At 37.3% G+C, this 20,439-nt stretch overlaps 1 protein-coding gene across 1 annotated transcript in view; it reads right to left on the bottom strand.

Annotated features, from left to right (window-relative positions):
• The window catches only part of arid5b (AT-rich interaction domain 5B), a 115,238-nt gene that overhangs the window by 10,435 nt on the left and 84,364 nt on the right, over nucleotides 1-20,439 (bottom strand). The window contains exons 7-8 of the mRNA XM_079851681.1: nucleotides 17,463-17,515; nucleotides 15,726-15,823 (exon numbers count right to left, since the gene is read on the bottom strand). Coding sequence (XP_079707807.1) covers nucleotides 15,726-15,823; nucleotides 17,463-17,515 — 151 coding nt within the window. The remainder of the gene's footprint in view (nucleotides 1-15,725; nucleotides 15,824-17,462; nucleotides 17,516-20,439) is intronic.

Below are 20,439 nucleotides of genomic sequence, written 5' to 3'. Positions count from 1 at the left end.
GGCGTCTGTGAGATTTGAAATCTTTGTTATTTTCATTGAGCTCAGCAGCTGGCAGATAGACAGCAGTAAAACTCTATTTCATACAGCCGGAGAAGGGCACAATGCCAAGAACAGGAAATATGCAATTAAACATCCCTTTATATGAGAGAGAGAGAGAGATAGAGCAAAGTCAACATGAAGATTTTGTTTTAACATTGGTAGGGATACAGATTCACACACACACACACACCGCTAATTCTGTAGTCTTTATGTATTCAAGGTTTTCCTTGCCAATCTTTAGGGTATTATGGCTGGATCGATACAAAAATGTTGGCTTGGGTACAACACCAGCCCTCTGGTTCCTCTGTACTGATACTAAATTGATACCTTAGGCAATAAATCAAAATTTAGTGGTGACAGGTAAAAACAATGTCAATAATGTCATCAATCTCATTTTGCCGTTTGTGAACAGATCAGAACAATCAATCAGAAAACAAAACAATATGAAAGTGTTCTGTAATTAATTTTGATGACGCATGTAATGTTAATATTTCATGCATTTTCAGCTTTGATGACAACCAAATACCCCATAGAAAGAGTGCAGAATGTTTTGGTCCTCTAGCGGTTAAAAAACAAAACATCATGCATTTTGTAGAAGGACACTGTTTTGGTTGTGCTTCGGCTCTGCGTGACTGAGCGGATAAATATGGCAATTTATCTGTTCAATAAAATACCATACCAACCTTTTGAGTCATAAAAACGCCATCTCTGTGTCATTTTAACAACATTTCAAATCCCTCAGCTCTCGCCATCTACGAAAAGCAAAGCAAAAAGCAACCCCCCCCCCCCCAATATTACAGGCTATTGTACAGTAAAAAAAATAAAAAATTATTATAATTTATTTTTTTACAGAACGACAGTAAAATTACAATACTAACACATTTATGGTTGTCTTAATTTCGTTGTTAAACCTGAAACTGAAAACGCAGTGCTGTTACAGTACTCTGAAACATGCAGCGCGTCAGTCAATATATTTATATAATTCCAACACACAGCCGTTGCGATTTGATGATTTGCACTAAGCCATCTCACATTCTCACCACCGTGCATTGTCAAAATTCATAAAGCACAGCTTCAGCGGCAATTTTTACTTGCATTTGGCACTTTGAACCCTGGTTAATATGCTAAAAGTGTCCCGCAGATGGTGTTGCCACTGTTAGATGTACTAGTGTACTAAATGTACTAGAAAACGTAACATTTTGCAGTTTATTTAGTAATTGTTTAAGGCCATTTCACGATTTCAATCATCATACAGTAACCAGCACACACTCCCACACCATACACTTTTCACTATTTATGGATATGACGAGATACACACAGATGAGTACACAAGGTCTAAAATATAAACACTTATAAGAGGCTTACCGTGGTGAATGACAAAAACACGTTTTGGAAGGAAGGTTGATGGTGTATTGACTCGTTATTTAAATGTTTAAAGTGTACCTTTAAATTCCAAGCTTGACGAAAGGGAATGTAATTTTTTACATGTAATTTGATTTCATAAAATAATGTTAAATGTAAAACATTATACTTCTTTCTACTTCTACTTTTTTTTTGATTGTTGGTTTATATTTTTTCTGCATTGTTGCCTAAAACTTTGTGTGCAATGAAGTATAAAATAACATCATTTGACAGTGAATGAAAACACGATACACAATAGTTATATTAGATTCAGTATTACATGCAATCCTAAAAAGCTGCCAGACAGAAAGCACATCAAGGACAGGAAGTAGGTGTTGCAAGAAAAGACCAAGACCACTGACAGGGCCGGCCTTCAAAATAAAAATAAACAAATGGAAAAAGGAAAATGCACCATTTTGTCACAAATGGTGTGGTGGAATACATTTCCCTGGGAAATGAACCAAGAAACCTCTTTGATGGTCTGAACGTGTACTCACTCTGGGAGTACAAAGAATAACTTGAAGTGCCACAAGAGCGATCCATTTACAGGACTATTTCCCCTCATGTGGCTGGAAACGAGGCTCATCCCCCTTCCTGTCCCCATTCCAAACATCTCTACAAAGAATGAATACATCCGTGAACCCGAGTTTAACCGAAAAGGACTGCTGCCAGTAATGTGCGAGTGTCATGCTGAGTTTTCCTCCCCATCAGATTTCACTTGTCAGTCCATTACAACTGTCTAAAGCTTCATTGAAGACAGACCACTTCTGAGACCATGGGATTCCTCTTTTTTCTTTTCTCTTGCTTCTATATATTTGTTTTGACTATATAATTATATTTTGCCTCAATAAAAACCTAATATCAGGCATATTTGCAAATGCAGGTGTACATTTTTCAGCAAACAGATAGATCTGAACACTCACAAAAACATTTGCATCCCCTTTTAGAGCAGCCGCAAAGTCATGAAAATGAATCTGTCTGTAATCATAAGCTCTGCTTAAGTTATTTTAGTTCCTCTATTCAGCGCACTGACTGCAATGGTTCATTTTTAGGCCAGATCAACATGTTTTGCAGCCTCTGGCTGGGCTCAGGTGTTCTCAAAGCCTCTGTCTAAGAGCAGCCCGCTACTGTGATACTGCTTATTTATATGAGGGCTCTGCATTTACCCATCACCACCTGCAGATTGAGTTGTGCATACACTCACATATACGTATGCCACTTTTCAGGCTTCCTGTTATGGCTCAGCAGATCAGGGATGGAATATTAACAGGGTATATATTAGAAAATGATAATTGATGTGTTGCAAAGGTAAAAAAACAAAAAAAAAACAAGACATCTTTTGTAGCATTACACATCTTTACGGTCTCTTTTGATCAATTAATGGATCCTTGCTGAATAAAAGTCTTAATTTTATGTTTACCACAAAAATATTATGTGATTAATTAGTAAGCAATGCTTCTTGAGCACCAAATCAGCATATTAGAGTGACTACGTTTACATGCAGCCAATAACCGGGTTATGGTCGGGTTAAGGTCACTATTCGAGTTTCTGAAACATTCGGAATAACCCGTTTACATGCGTGAGCAGAGAGAGTTACTCCTGTATACATGGAATTTGTAATCAATTGGTAATATCCCGATGTAAACGGCGACGCACGGTTAGCGTCTGGACGTACGGACAACCTTAAGACGCAATATGCGTCATTTCCGATTCTTCTTCCTGTATCCAAAGACAACAACAACAGCAGCAGCACGCGGATAATGAATAGTTCGGGGCAGATAGCGATCGCCTTTGTTTGCGCTTTCCTCCTCGCTCCAAAAGTGTGTTGCTGTGCTGCGTCTCGCCATGTTTACCTCTACTTCTTGTTTACTTCCGGTATACTGCACGCGGGTTTTGTATGCGCCGTCTCTACTCAAAAGACCAAGATTCCTTGCGAATAGAACATGCGCAGAACACAAATCAATGTTCCTTTTGATGGGGATATGCCGATACGCGTTTACATGACCAAATATTCGGGTTAGAAAAGGGGTACCCCAGGTATAATATCCGGGTTTTTAAAAACCGGGATATGAGCATATCCGGGTTTTTGCCGGTGTTTACATGGCCGTGCGCGACCGGGTTATTGCTAATATCCCGGTTTTGAACGGGTTATTGGCTGCATGTAAACGTAGTCAATGATTTCTGAAGGGTCATGTGACACTGAAGACTGGAGTAATGATGCTGAAAATTCAGCTTTACCATCACAGGAATAAATTACATTTTATTACGTATTAAAACAGTTATTTTAAATTTTTATAACATTTCACAATATTACTGTTTTAACTGTATTTTTAACAAATAAATGAAGCCTTGGAGAGCATAAGACTAAAATTCTTTCAAAAACATGTTAATGATTCGAAACTCTGACTAGTGTATGTCCTCAAATTAAGAATAGGAATGAAAAGGAAAGTCCATCAGTATATGTATGTTCTAGGGTATTCCGAAATCAAACTTTTAAAGTGCATGTAAACAAACAATGCAACATGCTGTTTGTGTTGCAGATCTTCTGCCATGATGGCGAAAAAGAGCTGTTAGAGAACTTTTGTGTCCTTGAGCAAAGTACTTACCCCAGATAGCACAACTGTCTGAACAAATGAATCATTTAGTTTAGAAAACTAGACCTGGGTTATGTGTCACCTTGAGCCTGTTCAAAATAATCTTATAGACCACAAAGGCAGCAAAAACATAATTTCTAGGGACAAACACTTTTTTTTAATAGCCCTTTAAAGTGCTGCAATTAATATGAACACCTGAATTTGTCCACAAAAAAAATCAGCCACAATGTGACTTTGCTGTGCTGTCATTAATTCAGATGCATAATTGCTTTACGAATCGTGAGGAGAATAAAGCTTGCTTTATAATGTGGGCAGATGAGGGCATCATCAGAGAGATAGCAGCCTGCTGGAAACTGCGTCGGTATAGGCCTGTACGCTTTTGTCTGCACGCACTTCTCTCTGTTGGGAAGACTGCTGAGTGGGTAATATGATTGTGTTTCAGCATCCCCCCCCCCCCATCTTTATATAACACTAATTTCCATAATAAGAAACTCAGAGAACGCCGGACCATTAAAATTAATCATACTTGAAGAACGCAACAATTATACAAAGACCAGCATTTATGCTCCGCCGAGGTGCTGTTTTTCCTGCCACCCTTGCCCGGGGATGTGTTCCACATAAGAGACGTGGGCCACTGGAAAGTGGTGCTTATAAAAATCAAGTGGGGCAAAGAGTAAATGCAGATGTGATCGTGGTAACGGAGGCCCGACTTACGTAACTGTTACTGGAAGTTGATGTAAACGACAAGTGGTGTGTTGTTTTCTAGCAGGGTGCTGTAGGAGACACATTAGAAGATGGTAATCTACAGTTTTGTGTTTTGCAATTTCCTGAGCAGCGGTGGCTGGTGGGATTATGGAGGAAGAAGCTGTGCTGAGGTCAGTGGGGCTTTCCTGCATGGAGAACTGGCATTTCTGCATGTAATAGGGGAACCGTAAAGGACCAGCGCTTGCCAGCCTTACAACTTCATTTGCTGAAACCTTAACCGCAACCACATGACCAGGGCGGAACCGAAAACCCTGCAGGCTTGCGGATGAGGACAGAAAACTTGGTCAATATTAGACACTGACTAGTATTGAGGCTGTGCGCAGCTGTATGCAATTGCACAGATGGATGGTATTGAAAAGACACCTTTCTAAATTTGTTCGACAGACCTCATTACAACAACCAGCTGAATTGCTCTGAATATAACGGCTGTAGCTGTGGTGTGAATTGAAACTACTTAGACATTGAATTGAAACTTCTTGAGACATTTAAGGAGTAACTATGTTTCTAGAAGTCCTTAGGAGAAATAAAAATAGACACAAATGAGTCAACTGTCAACATACAGCAAGAGTATAGAGCAATGAAAAGAATAAACTCTTTGTTTCAATTTCAATTTCAATGTAATTATTTCAATATTTCACTCAACACAGGCTCATTGGAAAACAGTTTCCAGCTGAAATGACCACTAGTGGCTTTAAAACACCCACAACTTCTATTAATTTTCACACAAATTATGATTACGGGGCAGATTATTGATTAATAAGCTTGTATTTTTGCACAAATACTATGCAACTGTATGACCTCAAAACACTTTTACCATAGTGCAGTTGCAAACTAACCAAGTTTGACATTATCACATAACCAGCACCATATGAATGGCTTTTCTAAAGTAGTAAACTTGCTCGCGAAAGAGCAGTAACCTTTTAGCCGCACTCATTGGACATTTCATTTACGAATTGCTGCGATATGTACAACCACCAATGCAATATTACCAGATTCACGTTCATCTGTTTAGCGCCACTCACTTGTCATTTCAGAGCAGAATCAATGAAATATAATTTGACAAATGTCACGACAGGCATTTTTTCCAACGAGCTTGGGTTGAAATAACTAGAGGTCGACCGATTGATCGGTTTTGCTGAATAATCGGCACAGATAACCGATTGCTGTAACAAAAATCCATACCGATAGTTTTTCCGGGTCGACTCCCTTGCTGGAGCGGGCTGAGAAAGGTGAGCTGTCATTATACAGTACGAGAGCGGCCTCTAGAGGCCAACTAAAAACTGTCACGACGCCTCGTGGAGTTTGTTTTGACACGCGAGGGACACTGCTGTAAAAGTGGAGAACAGCAGTATGTTTGCTGTTAAGGGTTAAGAGAATGCTAACATTAGTAGTACCTCAAGTCACAATGTGACAAAAATACACGCAAGCCCGACCAAAATGTTTAATGTCACGATTTTTACCATCTATTTGCATTAGTTTATTTCCAGCTGGTAGCTTTTATGCATTCGCTATGCAGCAAAGCTGCATATTTAAAGCTAGAGACATGAGAAAGCAAACTGTACAGTCATGCAGCCGACAGAAACATATAAACAAATCAGAAACGCATTCGATTTTCGGTTCCTTTTTTATCGTCACTGTAATACATACTTTATTTTTTTGATAAGATAATCAAGTTTTCTAAAAATAGAATCAAATAAAACATGAGAGGATACATAAAATATACATATGTGTCAATTTAAATGGCTTTTGTGTAGATATTTAAAGATGGCCATCTGTAAGCACGACTGTTTTAATTTATATGAAATTTTTAATAAGAGTACATTTGTAACATTAAGTGAGATTAATAAAAGTATTGTTCATTGTTAATTTCATCATTTACTAATACTTTTATTATATTTTAAAGTTGTTTCTCTTAACATTAGTTAATGCACTATGAACTAACATAAATGATCAAGGTAAAATGAATATACTAGTATTTACATTTTCATGGTTCAGTTAAATTTTTGTAATAAATTCAGCACAATTTAATGTGTTGTGTTTGCTTTCATTCAGTATCTATTTTAAAAACTATCCAACCTAGTTGTTGATCAAATCCACTATCAGTCGAACTCTACAAGTAACTTAATTTTTCATATTGAAATCTCTGACTTTTGATAGCAGACTTTGGAAAATGGCCAATCTAAGAACAGTTTGAGACTTTGAGATACAAGCGCGCTATTATTGAGTTACTATAATGGAACCAAAAGTGTAATTTAATTTCTGCCAAATTTATCGCTGGTATATATAAAGATGTTCTGTGAAGAGTGAGTCATTCGGGCTGGGAGATATTTTTCTCTTTTCTTTCTAACTCACAGAGCAGATGACTAATATTTAACATGGCACTCCTGTGAGCGCGAATGCCGCTATTAGAACAACATCCCGCAATCAATACTCCGGTTTCCTCTGCCCACTGAAAGAGCTCATGCACAAATAGATCTGTTGATTTACATAAGCATTACATAATCCAATAGAACTGCATTTGAAGAATAACATTTGGACATTCAGTGTTGCCATAGCAATGGAAAAATATACAAGTACCAATGCATCAGAAATACAGTGCGAGTACAAATATACCATTGTATCATATTATGTAAACCGACGCTTGATAGACGTGGGTGGCTTCAAGTTATAAACAAGTATGAAATCATTATTAATGTGATTTGATTCCAGTCAGTGCATAAAGTCTCTCAGCACAAAAATAAATATGACAACGGCAGTATTTGGGGGAATCTCATGAAACATGTCAAGAATGTTCAGAATGTCATATTTTTATTTTTCCATGCCGTGCACAAAGATAAAGAAACCCTATTTTAGGACCTTTTGTGACATTTTCATTACAATTTCAGCACATTTCTCCCCACAATTTTCATTATTAGTAATGGAAAAAGATTGTATTTATTGAGCATTAATTATTTGATTCATTACTCACTTAAAAATGTTGGGTTAAAAATAACCCAACGAATAACCCAACTGTGGGTTGGTATAGCACCTTCCCAACTGTGGGTTATTTTAACCAAATGCATTGGGTTAAACAAATAACCCAACGTTTTTTACTGTGTAATTTATTTTTTTATTACGTATTATTTGTGTCATAGTAGCATTTGTTGTACTGCCTTTCATTTATACAGATTAAAAATGCTAATAAATAAATTTACTTTATTTTAAATTAAAATATTACCTGTTAACGTGCAATGAAAAAAATCACCAAAATAGGTGATTAAAGCAAAGAAGTAAAAATGTCAAATGATCAATCTGTGCACACTGCGAAATATCCTTTAGAGTGCTATTTGTTTCTTTTTGATTTTGGGACAAAATGTGACCTTGACTGATTTTTTTCCCCCTCCATTGTAGTGGCATTATTTTCTTCAGATCAATTTTTCTACAGGCTCAGCACTGTTCATGATGCACTTCCCCTTCTTGGTCACAAGATGGCGTAATACCCAGCTGTGACAGGCCCACAAAACAGGAAGTAAAACATTACAAAGAATCACAACCTCAACTGTTTCAAGTCTATTTTTAGCCCGTTTGTCTTTGAGTGCTCTCGCTCACAGAGAGACGCTCTCATCTCGCTCGGCACCCTTCAGGCCACATACCGAAATAACTAAGACAAATGGTTGTTGACATCAACAATTTCATTTTCTCATTCATCTCATTCCACCGCTTTGGTGTTGGGGAGACGTGCCCGGGATCCGACATTACTGCTTATTAAACAAGCCGTCTGATGGAGCCTTAAGTTTACTTCCACAAAAGTGGCCCTAATGAGTGCTTGTCGAAATGCCACCAATCGTAAATTCTGACCACAGCCGCAGTAGACGACACACACAGCTAGATGGCAGCTCAGCAGGTTTCCAATGACAAACGGACATTAAACAAACAACCGGAGGCCTGTTATTGGACATAATAGAGGTTACGGCCGAGAAAACCAACCTAAAACCAGCACGTTCATAATCACATCTGTACGAGCTGGGATTGAAGGGGGAATAATATGAACTTTTTCTGCTTCTCTCCAGAGGGTAAAACTGTGAATTAATCATAGAGGCAGACTGGGAGAGAGAATGTAAGCTGTGTGTGTGAGAGAAAAAGACATTGTTCCCCAAGCTACGCAGGACGCCTGAAAGGTTTTGTTGAGAAGTCGACCCTTGAACTAATCCAGATTCACACAGTTAAACAGCGAGAAGGAACGCCAAAGCAGGCCTTTTGTCATTCCTGGCCTTTAGACCTTAAATTACCTCACTCACTCCCTTCAGGCTAAAACCCATTAACTTTCAAAAGCCAGCTTTAATTATTAAACGTCCTAAATAATGCGCAATGAGAGCCCGTGTTTTTGTAGTGTATGTGGTTTGTACAGAGACATCCTCCCTGCAAAACATTTGATTGTTGGAATTGGTTCTGTGATGCGGCTGAAATGAAAGCCACATTCCTGGGTAGTGATTTAAAGACATTAAATTAGAGGCCTGAGCTTGAACGCCGCTCAATCTTTAGCCCAAGATAAACACAGCACTTATTCTCTCAGTACAATGTGAAGTGATAAAGCATAAATAAGCCATACATGGATAAAGAAACTACATCAACATGGTGGTTGTTCCAAAACAAGGCATTAGAAAAAGCTTTTAAACGCCACATTATAAATACTCTGGGAAACGGAGCGTGCGGCAGTACAGGACGAACCTTAAGACATGTCTGATATGGGTCAGTGACACTTTCCAAACTTTGCAAACACTTTGTTGTCAATGTCTTTAGAGAAATTTCAGCTGACAATAAAGTGACAAGCAATAAAAGCCATCTTTTTTGTGTGTGTCCTAGCCAGCCACGACCATGACAAGCAACAAGTTTGATAGCAGTATATGGTTTCTATTTCTGATGTGTTGTACTGGGAAGCAACTTTTCATTTTTTCTTTATATAAATTTGACCAATTCTAATACAACAGCAAAACCGATAAGCTATCGAACACACTTCATTTAAAATGTTAGATTAAAATGTATTGATATTCATATTAATAACTTCATTTATATGAATATTTAACGATTGCAATTTACCCGTGTTGATTAACCGGCAAAATACCACGGACGAGAATCTATGAACCGCATTATTAGTCTGTTTTCTGAAGCTGCTCGATATATTAAAACCATTTAAAAATCATAATATAGCATATATATATGCTGAGATTCAGTTAAATGAATATATGCGCTGCAGGTTTCAGAGTGAAGCGCGGCCGTTTACACGTTTCTTCCAGCGTCTCAGAGCGGCTCCATTCACAGTAAATGCTACTCCTTACGAATAGTAAACCACTTTTTTTTTGCTTTGTTAGGACTACACCACTGGTCCACATGTTCTTTTTCAAGAAATTAAAGTGGCTGTAACATTTCTATTGTAAAGATGTGGCCAAATATTAAAGATTAAGTGGACATTTGAATTACATGCTGTTTGGCCAATATTTTGATCTGCTGTAAAATGTAACAACAACAGTCACAAGGCCATTGGCGTCCTCTGCAGACATTTGTACTTAAATTGATTATGTTTATATTAATGCATTTTAACAGTGTTTCTTAATAAAACCAAATGATTACTTGCTTTTGAAACTTTATTTGAACCATTATTATTGCCTTATTGTTGTAAAACTTTATTTGAACCATTATTATTGCCTTATTGTTGTAATAAGTATTTTAAGTTGACTTAACTTAAAAAAGTGAGGAAACCAGTTGCCTTAAAAATATTAAGTAATAAACTTCATGCGTAATTGAAAAAATTAAGTTATGTGAACTCCATTACGCATGAAGCTTATTTACTTAATAATGTAAAGGAAAGGGTTTTCCTCACTTTTTTTAAGTTAAGTCAACTGATCACTTTTTATAGTGTATAAAATACCTTGCCAAGACAGCCATGTTGAATCACAGCCACATTATTATGTGCTATAAAAGTTAGCCAGTCTGACAGCCCTCCTGTATCGAATCTTCGAATAATATTTTAAAATGCGATTTTTGAAATAAAGTACCTAAGAGTATTATCTTCATTGAGAAACATTTTTGCTGACAACGGACTGGTGCTGGTTGAAACTGTCACATGTCTTGTTAAAGAAAGAACACGATGGAATCTTAGCAGGGCAAATGAGCCTGTAAATCGACATGCAAATTGCGATGATAAACTAATTAGATCAATCAGGGATTTAATTAGGTTTTGTCAGCTTTCACAACCACAATGTCACACCAACACTCCTTTCCACTTGGTAAATACGGGCAAATGGTGTAAATACAGATAAACGGCTAATCATAAATAGATGTGGATCAATGATTGGCATTTCTAAGAACCCAAATCGTTATCGTCTGTCATTCAAGAGAACTCGTAGCAGAGATATTGTTGGATAATGCAGTGCATTTGCTAATGATTTGAGGGATAATAAATGCATACTGCTATTGTTTACTACAGCTGCAGTCTCAAATGAAGCGCCGATCTCTCAGGGGACAAAAACAGCTGATGCAATACTCCCTGGGAAAAAGCCTTCTTTCAAAGCCAGATCATTAAACTTCACTTAAAGGGCTTGCATTAAAATCTGTCATACTGGGTAGAGGTTCAAGGATGAGGTCTGTGAAGCGTGACTTGGTTGAATTTAGAGCAAACATTAATTCTAGGGGGGAATACAGAAATCAATAATCAAGAACTGCGAGGTTCTTGCGTTGTACTATAAATCCCACAATGCAATGGCTATGTTTGGAATAGCATACTAACATACAGATACTTTCTACCATATGGAGATTACAAAAATGTGCACATTTTCTCTATGCAAGGAATGTAACAAATGTTACACAAAATTGAATTTCCATTATAATAATAATAATAATAATATTTTATTTCCAATAACCATTAGATGACATTCGTTATGTTACATATATGCAACATGATATGCTGTTTAAAACTTTACAATAAGGTTCATTATACATTAGCTAATGTATTTACTAACATGAGCTAACAATGTGCAATACATTTGTTACAGTATTTATTAATCTTTGTTAATCTTAGTTAATAAAAATACAGCTGTTCATTGTTTGTTCACAGTGCATTAACTAATGTTAACAAATACAACATTTGATTTTAATAATGTATTAGTAAATGTTGAAATTAATATGAACTACGATTAATAAATGCTGAAAAAGTATTGTTCATTCGTAGTTCAGGTTAACTAAGGTAGTTAACTAATGTATCTTATTGTAAAGTGTTACCAAACATTCTTTGTTGCATAATGCATTCACATTGTATTCACATTTCCTGAAAGGTATTCAGTAACTAGCAGGTTAGCATTCCATTTCGAGGCAATGAATGCACCTATCAGTCGTTTTTCATATTGGTAGATAATATTTGTACATGGTACTGCAAATATTTTTCAAACATTATGCAAATCTGCATGAATCCTGAATTGGTTAGTTCTGCAGAGCCGAGTGCATCGAGAAATATCTGTAGAGCTTTTTGAAAAAGGTTTTCACACGACAACAAAATGAACCTCAGCGATAGAGGGACTAAAGTTGCATGACAAGGTTTATGGAATGCTGTTATCTGCAGAGGCATTCATAAGCAGAACATTTTTGGAACAAAGATCTCTCTCTCTCTGGGAAGAGGAGGATTAAATAAATAAGCATGGGCCAGATTGATCAGTGCCACTGACCTATATAATTAAAAGGCAGAGGGGAGGGGGGGGTGGAATGCTGCAGTCTCTCTCAAGGTTATTGATGTCATATTTTATGACCTAATTTGTAATCTACATTTGATTCTCTTCCCCCACAACAAACATAGTAGCCAAAAGCTAATCAGATAATACAGTAAATATCATTAGGAGCAGTTGGAGAACACTCACCCTTAAGCTGTTTCAAACTCGTACAACTTTATTTCTTCTGAAGAACACAAAAGGTACATTTTTGAAGAATATCCTGGCTGCTCTTCTTCATACAATAAAAGTGAACGACAAAATTGCCAAAAACGCATCATAAAAGTCATCCATAAAACACATGCTCTATATTTCAAGTCTTCTAAGGGATTGGCAGAAATGATGTTGTAATTCATTGATAACTTGTTAACGTCAATGGAATCTTTTTTAGCCCGCAAAGCTGTCATATGATTTTGTAATTGTAATTTTCTGGAGCATAACATCTCGTTTCCATTCGCTTTCATTACATGGAAAAGCCAGTACATTCTTCAACATTTCTCCTTCTGTGTACCATCGAAAGAAAAAAGTCATACAGGCTTGGAATGACATGATTTTTGGGTGAGCTATTCCTTTAAATATTGATTTTCATTTGAGTTACAGCCATGCACCACATGATCGAAATCCATCTTCATGCCTCATTCATGACTTTGCAAGCTTTCTTTAGAGTGCCTTCTTTCTAAGATGAGTAATTCCACACAAAGTCAGTTCAGTCGGCTGCCCTTCAAAGGGTGGGGAAGTGCTTAACAGAAATCTTTTAAGAACTTATCTTTTACCCTGAGTAGGGAGGGAGGAAAAGAAAGACACACACACACACACAAGATCAAGGTATGTTCGGCTTGTTTTGCAGGAGTGAGGTCACTCATAAAAAAAGAGAGAGAGAAAAAAAAAAAACGAATCTCCGACATCTTTATTCCCATCTGTGGCAGGGCTGCACTTGGCATCGGCCCTGCATAAGGACTCCCATGAAAAGCCACTTGAGCTGGGCTCCAATGAGCAGAGCTTGTAGCCGAACAATAGGTAGCTCGTCCCAAAACCGAAGATGAGCCGGTGAAGCGGCCGCAGATAATGCCGTGCGTCACTGCGGCTTGAACGGCCTTTCACTCGCAAACCACGTACAGAATGGCTTCATTTGCTGGGCAAATTAATTCAATTAATTACTCTTGGTAGCAGCTGCACAAGTAGACACATCAGCACATCCCTGACTGTTTGATCAAGGTTATAACATCGAATTTTGGCAGCCTATTATTCATTGAACAGATACATTATTGGTGGCTATTGACTCAGCACTAAGTTTGAAGGTTGAACGCTGCCAGGAACACAATCCCTGCCAACTCCACCTGCCCGGGCCCCACTAAAGCCCTCGATGAGCCAGACGGAAGAAAGAGACATGTCACACAAACCTTAAAGGTCAAACTGGATAGCTTTCAGAGCAAATACAATAACAGTGTCTCCTCCTGCCTCCGAACCTTTAAGAATAAGCACAAACCCATGCCAAAACCTGCCCTACATGCAGCATTTCAAACAGTAGTTCACAAACACAAGCATGACCACTGTCTTATATCACCATATGAGTCATTTTTTTATCTGTTTAATTAGATTTATTTATAGTAATTATCATACTAATTTCATTGTATATATATATATATATATATATATATATATATATATATATATATAAATGTTTTTTTTTTTTTTTTGGGAGTGCACTTAATGTTGTTACTTTTTCCTGATTAAATAAACATATAAAAAAGAGAGACCAGATTCAATTATATTTTTTATATTTACACCAAGTATAAATCAAGTTAGTGTTTTTATGCATTTTGACACTTAACATAACATCCAAAATAATAACTAAAGGCAGTAACAATTTAAACAATATATTTCATATATTTTATTATATAAACACTGTTCAGAGACACGAAGATGTACCTTTAATTTCCCCAAGCTGAATGCTCACTAAAAAACCCCCAACAGTCATCATGTTTTCAGGCCATTTCAAGTGATTCTGACGTGACACAAAGCATTGATATCTAAGTGGGTGAGTTGTTTACTTTTTAATTAGTCTTCCCATTAACACCATCATTTTCTTCATTCAGACCAATTCGCGAATGCCACAAAAATTGGAAACGATCATTTCCAATCATAGCACGACGGAGGCATTGCCTCCTCTCATGTGACTTTCTCCCATTCATTCTTAATTACTCCCCATCAAACCCAGTGCACGTGTCTGTTAAAAGTCAATGGGCTCAGGGGAGGCAAGAGAGAGACGTAGACTCCCGCTGTAACTTTACAATTTTAAATAATTTAAAATTATTTATTGTGTAAAATTTGTGATGTTTAATGATAACTTCTCCGAAGGCGCATTTTGACCGTGTCAGTCTCTGTTTAGTGCACGCAGCGTAGTTAAGCTACAACAGGAAAACATGTCACCATAGGGCTGGGCTGATTTCTTGTTTTTAATCAATCCTCATTTTGATGAACCGAGAGTCTATGCTGTTTTCAAAATACTGAACATTATTTGTAGCGCGCAGAGCTGCCTACCATCCAATAATCGCAATAAGCTTTGTTACTTTTCATATGAAAATATATATATAAACTGCATTATGTGCAATTTAAATGTTTATATACATACAACTAAAACTTTCAGCTAAAACTTTCATTTCGGTTTTGTGATATACTGCAGGGTAATTATATTATGCTGGATTTGTGGTAATATATTGTACCAAATCAATGCCTTACACGAATCATTTGTTACTCACTGTCTCATTGTTCTGGATCCTTAAGTCAAGGGAACCAGAGATTTAAAAAAAAAGTTAAGTAGGACAAAGTGATTAATCTTATAAAAAATGATAATTTGGGTGTTCCAAATCTGCTGAGCTAATTCTGCAGGCACAGCTTTCATGCAGGGCTGCTAATAATATGGGGTGTAAATAATAAAATCAACAGTGTCAGTGCATGTTTCGTAATGGGCACATCCTATCATGCATAAGCATACTAAAGAGCAGACCCACACAGAATTTCACAGAAAAGTCAGCAGATTTCTGCAGAATTGCCACACATGCCTCCCTAATTTTATTGTTTTGTCTAATCATTCTTTCAGCTACCAATAGAACTGTAATACTCTCAGCATTGTTTAACACATATTACCATATTTAAATCAATTCCACCAAATTCCGCCCAAAATCGGACATACCTCTCGTAGTGTCTTCGTGTGCACGTGGCGGCGCTGGTGCTTCCCGGGTTGCCGCCCAGTTCATCATATACATTTTTCCACTGGCGTCGCGCTGTGATCTGCAATGGGAAGGGGGAGTCCATTATGAGAGACAAAGACGTTCATGTAATGGATGTACATGGAGCAGAAATGAAATAAACACAGACATTAGCATTCCACTATTCATGCATTCAACATGTATGCTGGGCTTTCTTTCTTGTTGAGTGATGAAAATAAGAAGGCCACTTGATGCATATTAAACAGAATCCCGTAAGCTTTATATAATAAATGACACTGAGCGCATGATGTCCCATGCAAGGTCATTAGATATTGAGTTTTTGAAATGAAATTGATGTATGCGTACTCTTAACTAAAGAGAAAAAAAGAAAACGCGCACCAGATTAACATAATTCACATACACAGCGATTAATATTCATGAGAGACCTTTAGTGCATTCAGTGTACGAGGGTTAAAAGATTTTTAATGGCCGTTTCCCTCAGCTAATGGCTGACTCTCTCAATAAAACGCATTCCGTGGAAAACCACATGCATCAAGTGCTGGGGAATTAATGCATGTGTGATTTAGTCGCCCGGGCCAATATATTCACCACAGACTAGTTACAACACAAATAAGAACAATATTCTCAGAGTGTTCCAGAATACAGTGTGACCCAATGTCCACAGAGACCTAATCACTACAATCCATTCGATTGCAGAAACACTTCAATTAAAATATCGTTGACCATGAGCTGTACTTTCCTTCGGTAACTTGACTCGCTGAGTAGGGCATCTGCTGTCTCCTACGGCGCTAAATGAAGCGCTTGCAGTTTTGACAGCATGAGAACAGAATCGCCCCTATGGCCTCTGCTGCCTTCTCTAAACTCCCTCCGTCATAATAGCCTTTGACTGCTGTTTGTTTTCACATCGCCGTTGTGTACGAGGCAGGTTTTAGGTCCGGAATACAGTTGCGGTATTAAAACTGTATTAAAGTACAGTTCAACCCCAGGAGAAGATCTTTTTGTGCAAAATAAATGTTTCCAATGACATCATGACTCCTCCTGCACAATGATTTTTATTACAGATGTCAGTTGCATTTAAAGCCAAGCATTCTGTGGCAAAGAGAATCCAGGCAGCCAAAGGACAAAAAAAAAAAATGACGGTTCGCTTAAAAAACAAAAAAAAAAAAAAACGGGAAGCCGTATCAATACATCGGATAAAAAGAGCAAAGGAGCGAGGAGTGACTTCCTGTTTGCTTTTAATCTAAATAACTTCAGAGTTGATGAATGAGTACAGAGCTGCTGAAAATATTGAATAGCTGGTCACAAAGAAGGGACTTTAATGTTTTCACCATATTTTAGCAGAGCAGATGTCAGATAAGCTGCCAAGCGAATTCCCTTTATTGTGCAGTTCGCTTGTTGCACAATAATGGTCCCTTAAGAGCCTCAACATGGGTAGTGAACAGGCCCCAACCAATTTCCTCCACCGCAAAAGGGTTACACGTGTTTTCCACTTGTAGATTTTATAACAACTGCGAGCGCTCTGGCCAAATTTGGATGTGAGAGAGTTCCGCATCCAGGCCAGAGTTTAGTAAACACACATTACATGGCAGGCTGGAAAAAAACTAAACTCGTTTTTTTTTTTTTTAGGAATCTTTCAGAGCCAAAGGAAAAAGCGTGCTGCCAAAGGCACTGGATTTCAAACAAATTGTGTAAACACTCACCACCTCGTATCCTCCCAGTTTCTGAGCCGCTTGAAACATAGTCCAAAGGTTTACTGTAAGAAGGATAACAAGGATGATGATTAGTTCCACAGGAGAGCAGAAGGAAATGTTGGTATAGGCCGTATTCGGAATAACATACTACTATACTATTCTTAGTATGGCATCAGCAGTGTACAGTGCGCATGGTATGAGAATTTCCCCATACACGGAACACCCGGATGTTCCACTACATGCAAAAATGTACAGTATTCAGCACTGATGTATCCCACAATGCATTTCCAGTGTGGTCGTTGGACTGGAAGTAATTATACATCCCATTTGACTCATTATTTGATCAGACAGTCCAAAATTTTACACTAAATTAAATGAAAAAGGGCAAAATACTGTTTCATTTTGTAGATGATAATTGGATGCCACTCACAGGCAAAAATAATGAGGTCATGTGGCGTCTATGTAACATTCCTGCATAATAGGCAGTTCGAGTCAAGTCAATTTTATTTATATAACGCTTTTCACAATACACAGTTTCAAAGCAGCTTTACAGAAAATCCTGATGTTAATGTTTGTAATATCTTAATATCTTCATGCCTTATATAGTCTCATTTAGCAGATTAGAGCTGGGCAATAACGTTTATATTTGAGATTTGCTATATAGTACATATAAAACTGTTATGTAGTATATATAATAATGCCTACTTTTCCAACATCAACTTTTAAATAATAGTAGACTGCATATATAGTGTATACTGTGCAGTATAAAGTACGCTAGCATTCAATTCTGAATTTTTACACCCTCTTCAAATCAATCGAACATCAAATAAAAAACTTGAAATGCTTGTCGACAATCCATTCCCTGTCATTTCATTTTCGTCACATGAATGCTAATGCTAAGCAGGGGAGAGTGAGCGAGAATGAAAACGAAATAAATTTGTGTCAGTTTAATGAAGCAGAGCTGTGCCACATTTATGAATAAGGCACAGCAGAAATTAATGAGAGACTTTGCTGCCGGCGGACTAATCAATCAAGATTCAATCGCCGCGAACACAAAGCCACGGCATTCGTCAGAGTGAGAGCGGTGTTTTTCTGTCCTCATATCAGGCCATATTGATTTTTGCCTCCTCCCAATAGCTACTTCTGATGGACTGTCGTGTTACGGGGCGAGTTGTTTTTAAGTCAGCTGAATGACATTAAACTTACAGCCGAGAGCTGCTCTCTGGCACTTTGATGCATCAGCAAAAGTACAAATTCTGCTGGGAATTTTTTTTTTTTGCAAAAAAAGAGCTTGTCACTGGGGCAGTTCCCCTTAAAGGGATAACTTTGCATCGTTTATACCCCTAAATTCCAAATATTAGTATTTTAGTTTATTTTCTTGGCTTGTCCCCACTGGTATTTCCTTTCTTTATGCGATTTTTGTCTTTGTTATGTCTCTCTATATACGTTTAAATTTTACCCAGTATACAGTAACCCTCTTACCATATTTTTTTTCTGTAGAGCTGTCAACCCTGTTAAAATCAACTCTTGTTACCTTTCTGAAGGCATAATTATCTCCCAACATCTTTTAAAATGTATTAAAGGGTTAGATAATTTTCAAAAAATGGATATTCTGTCATCATTTACTCATCCTCATTCCAAACCAAAAGATGTTTGTTCATCTTTGAAACATAAATGAAGATATTTTTGATGAAACCTGTGAGACTTCTGTCCATCAAGAACTTGCACACATCAAAAATTCAAAGATAACTGCATATGAATCAAGCAGCTTAAAGTCTTATAAAGAGATTGTGTCTCTTTGGACAATTTAGGCTATTATTGATCAACACATACATAGAGCACATCAACTATGGTATGCAGAAGCTTAAAAGTGCTCGCTTGATGTGCGAAAACCAATTAATTTGTTTTTATATTTCATGTACTCTGTGTATGTGCGATTGTGCATTGATCAGTGTTTATTAATGACAGATTTAACAGAAGAATAAGAGAAGTTTTTGGTGTGAACTATTCCTTTAATTCAGCTTGAGATGACACAAAGCTATTTATTAACGCTTCAACACATTATTTGTCAGATAGAATGTTTAATTTGTCTCAAACACTTTTAAGGCAGAAAATTGATGCCTGATTCACTGCTTTCATAGAAATATGAATCACCCTCCACAAAAAGTATGTGTCACAATATATGAGGGTAAAAAAAGGTTTATAGCCTAATGACGAGCATCTGTAGTGTGAGTAAGAACATGGCAGAGTACGTCTCTTCTGCTCTCCGGCTCACGCAGAGACTCCTACACTCATGTGTGCATCTTGACGTAGGTCAAATATGTCCCTATTTGATCATGGATAACAGCAAATGATCCTTCTATATAAAACTCAAATAATAGGCTTTCAGTCAGTCAACAGATTTATTCCATAACGTAATAAGGTGCCATGCTGGCACCAAGATAATTGAAATGAAACCCCACAAATAGCGCTCGAAGTTTATTCCAATGGAGATTGGTGTTAGCATGTCGCTAAGCTAATGATGCAAGACTCAAGCAGAGATAATATACAATACATCATGCATCATCCTGAGCTACTACGATACTAAGTGAGATTTCTCTTGACTCTATCTGCTACCTTGAATTTTCTTTTGTTATTTTTCATTGAATGCACAATGCATTCTGGGATTGCCTATTTTAGAAGTCAGGATAATTGTGTGTTTTAGGCAGCTGACTAGGTTTTTGAACAGAGCTATTATTTAGTGATATGCGTAGTCATGAATACATCGAGATTCAGGCTGGATGTGGCATGTGCGTATTTCTATGCGGAAATGTAATGTTTTTGACTGACAACAGTGTTGAAAGTCAAGGGGAAAGATTATGAATAATAAAATCTCTGCTGTCTGCATTTAAATAGTAACAGATTGCTTGCATACTTTATTCGAGTTGAGCGTCAAGCTACTTGTTTATTCACACTGTGTACTAGAGGTCAGAGCTGGATGTGTTAC

The sequence above is a fragment of the Squalius cephalus genome (assembly GCF_949319135.1).
Source record: "Squalius cephalus genome assembly, chromosome: 19".
In the NCBI taxonomy this organism is placed as follows: domain Eukaryota; kingdom Metazoa; phylum Chordata; class Actinopteri; order Cypriniformes; family Leuciscidae; genus Squalius; species Squalius cephalus.
Note: the sequence above shows the minus strand (reverse complement) of the source record. Positions and strands in the feature narration are given on the sequence as shown.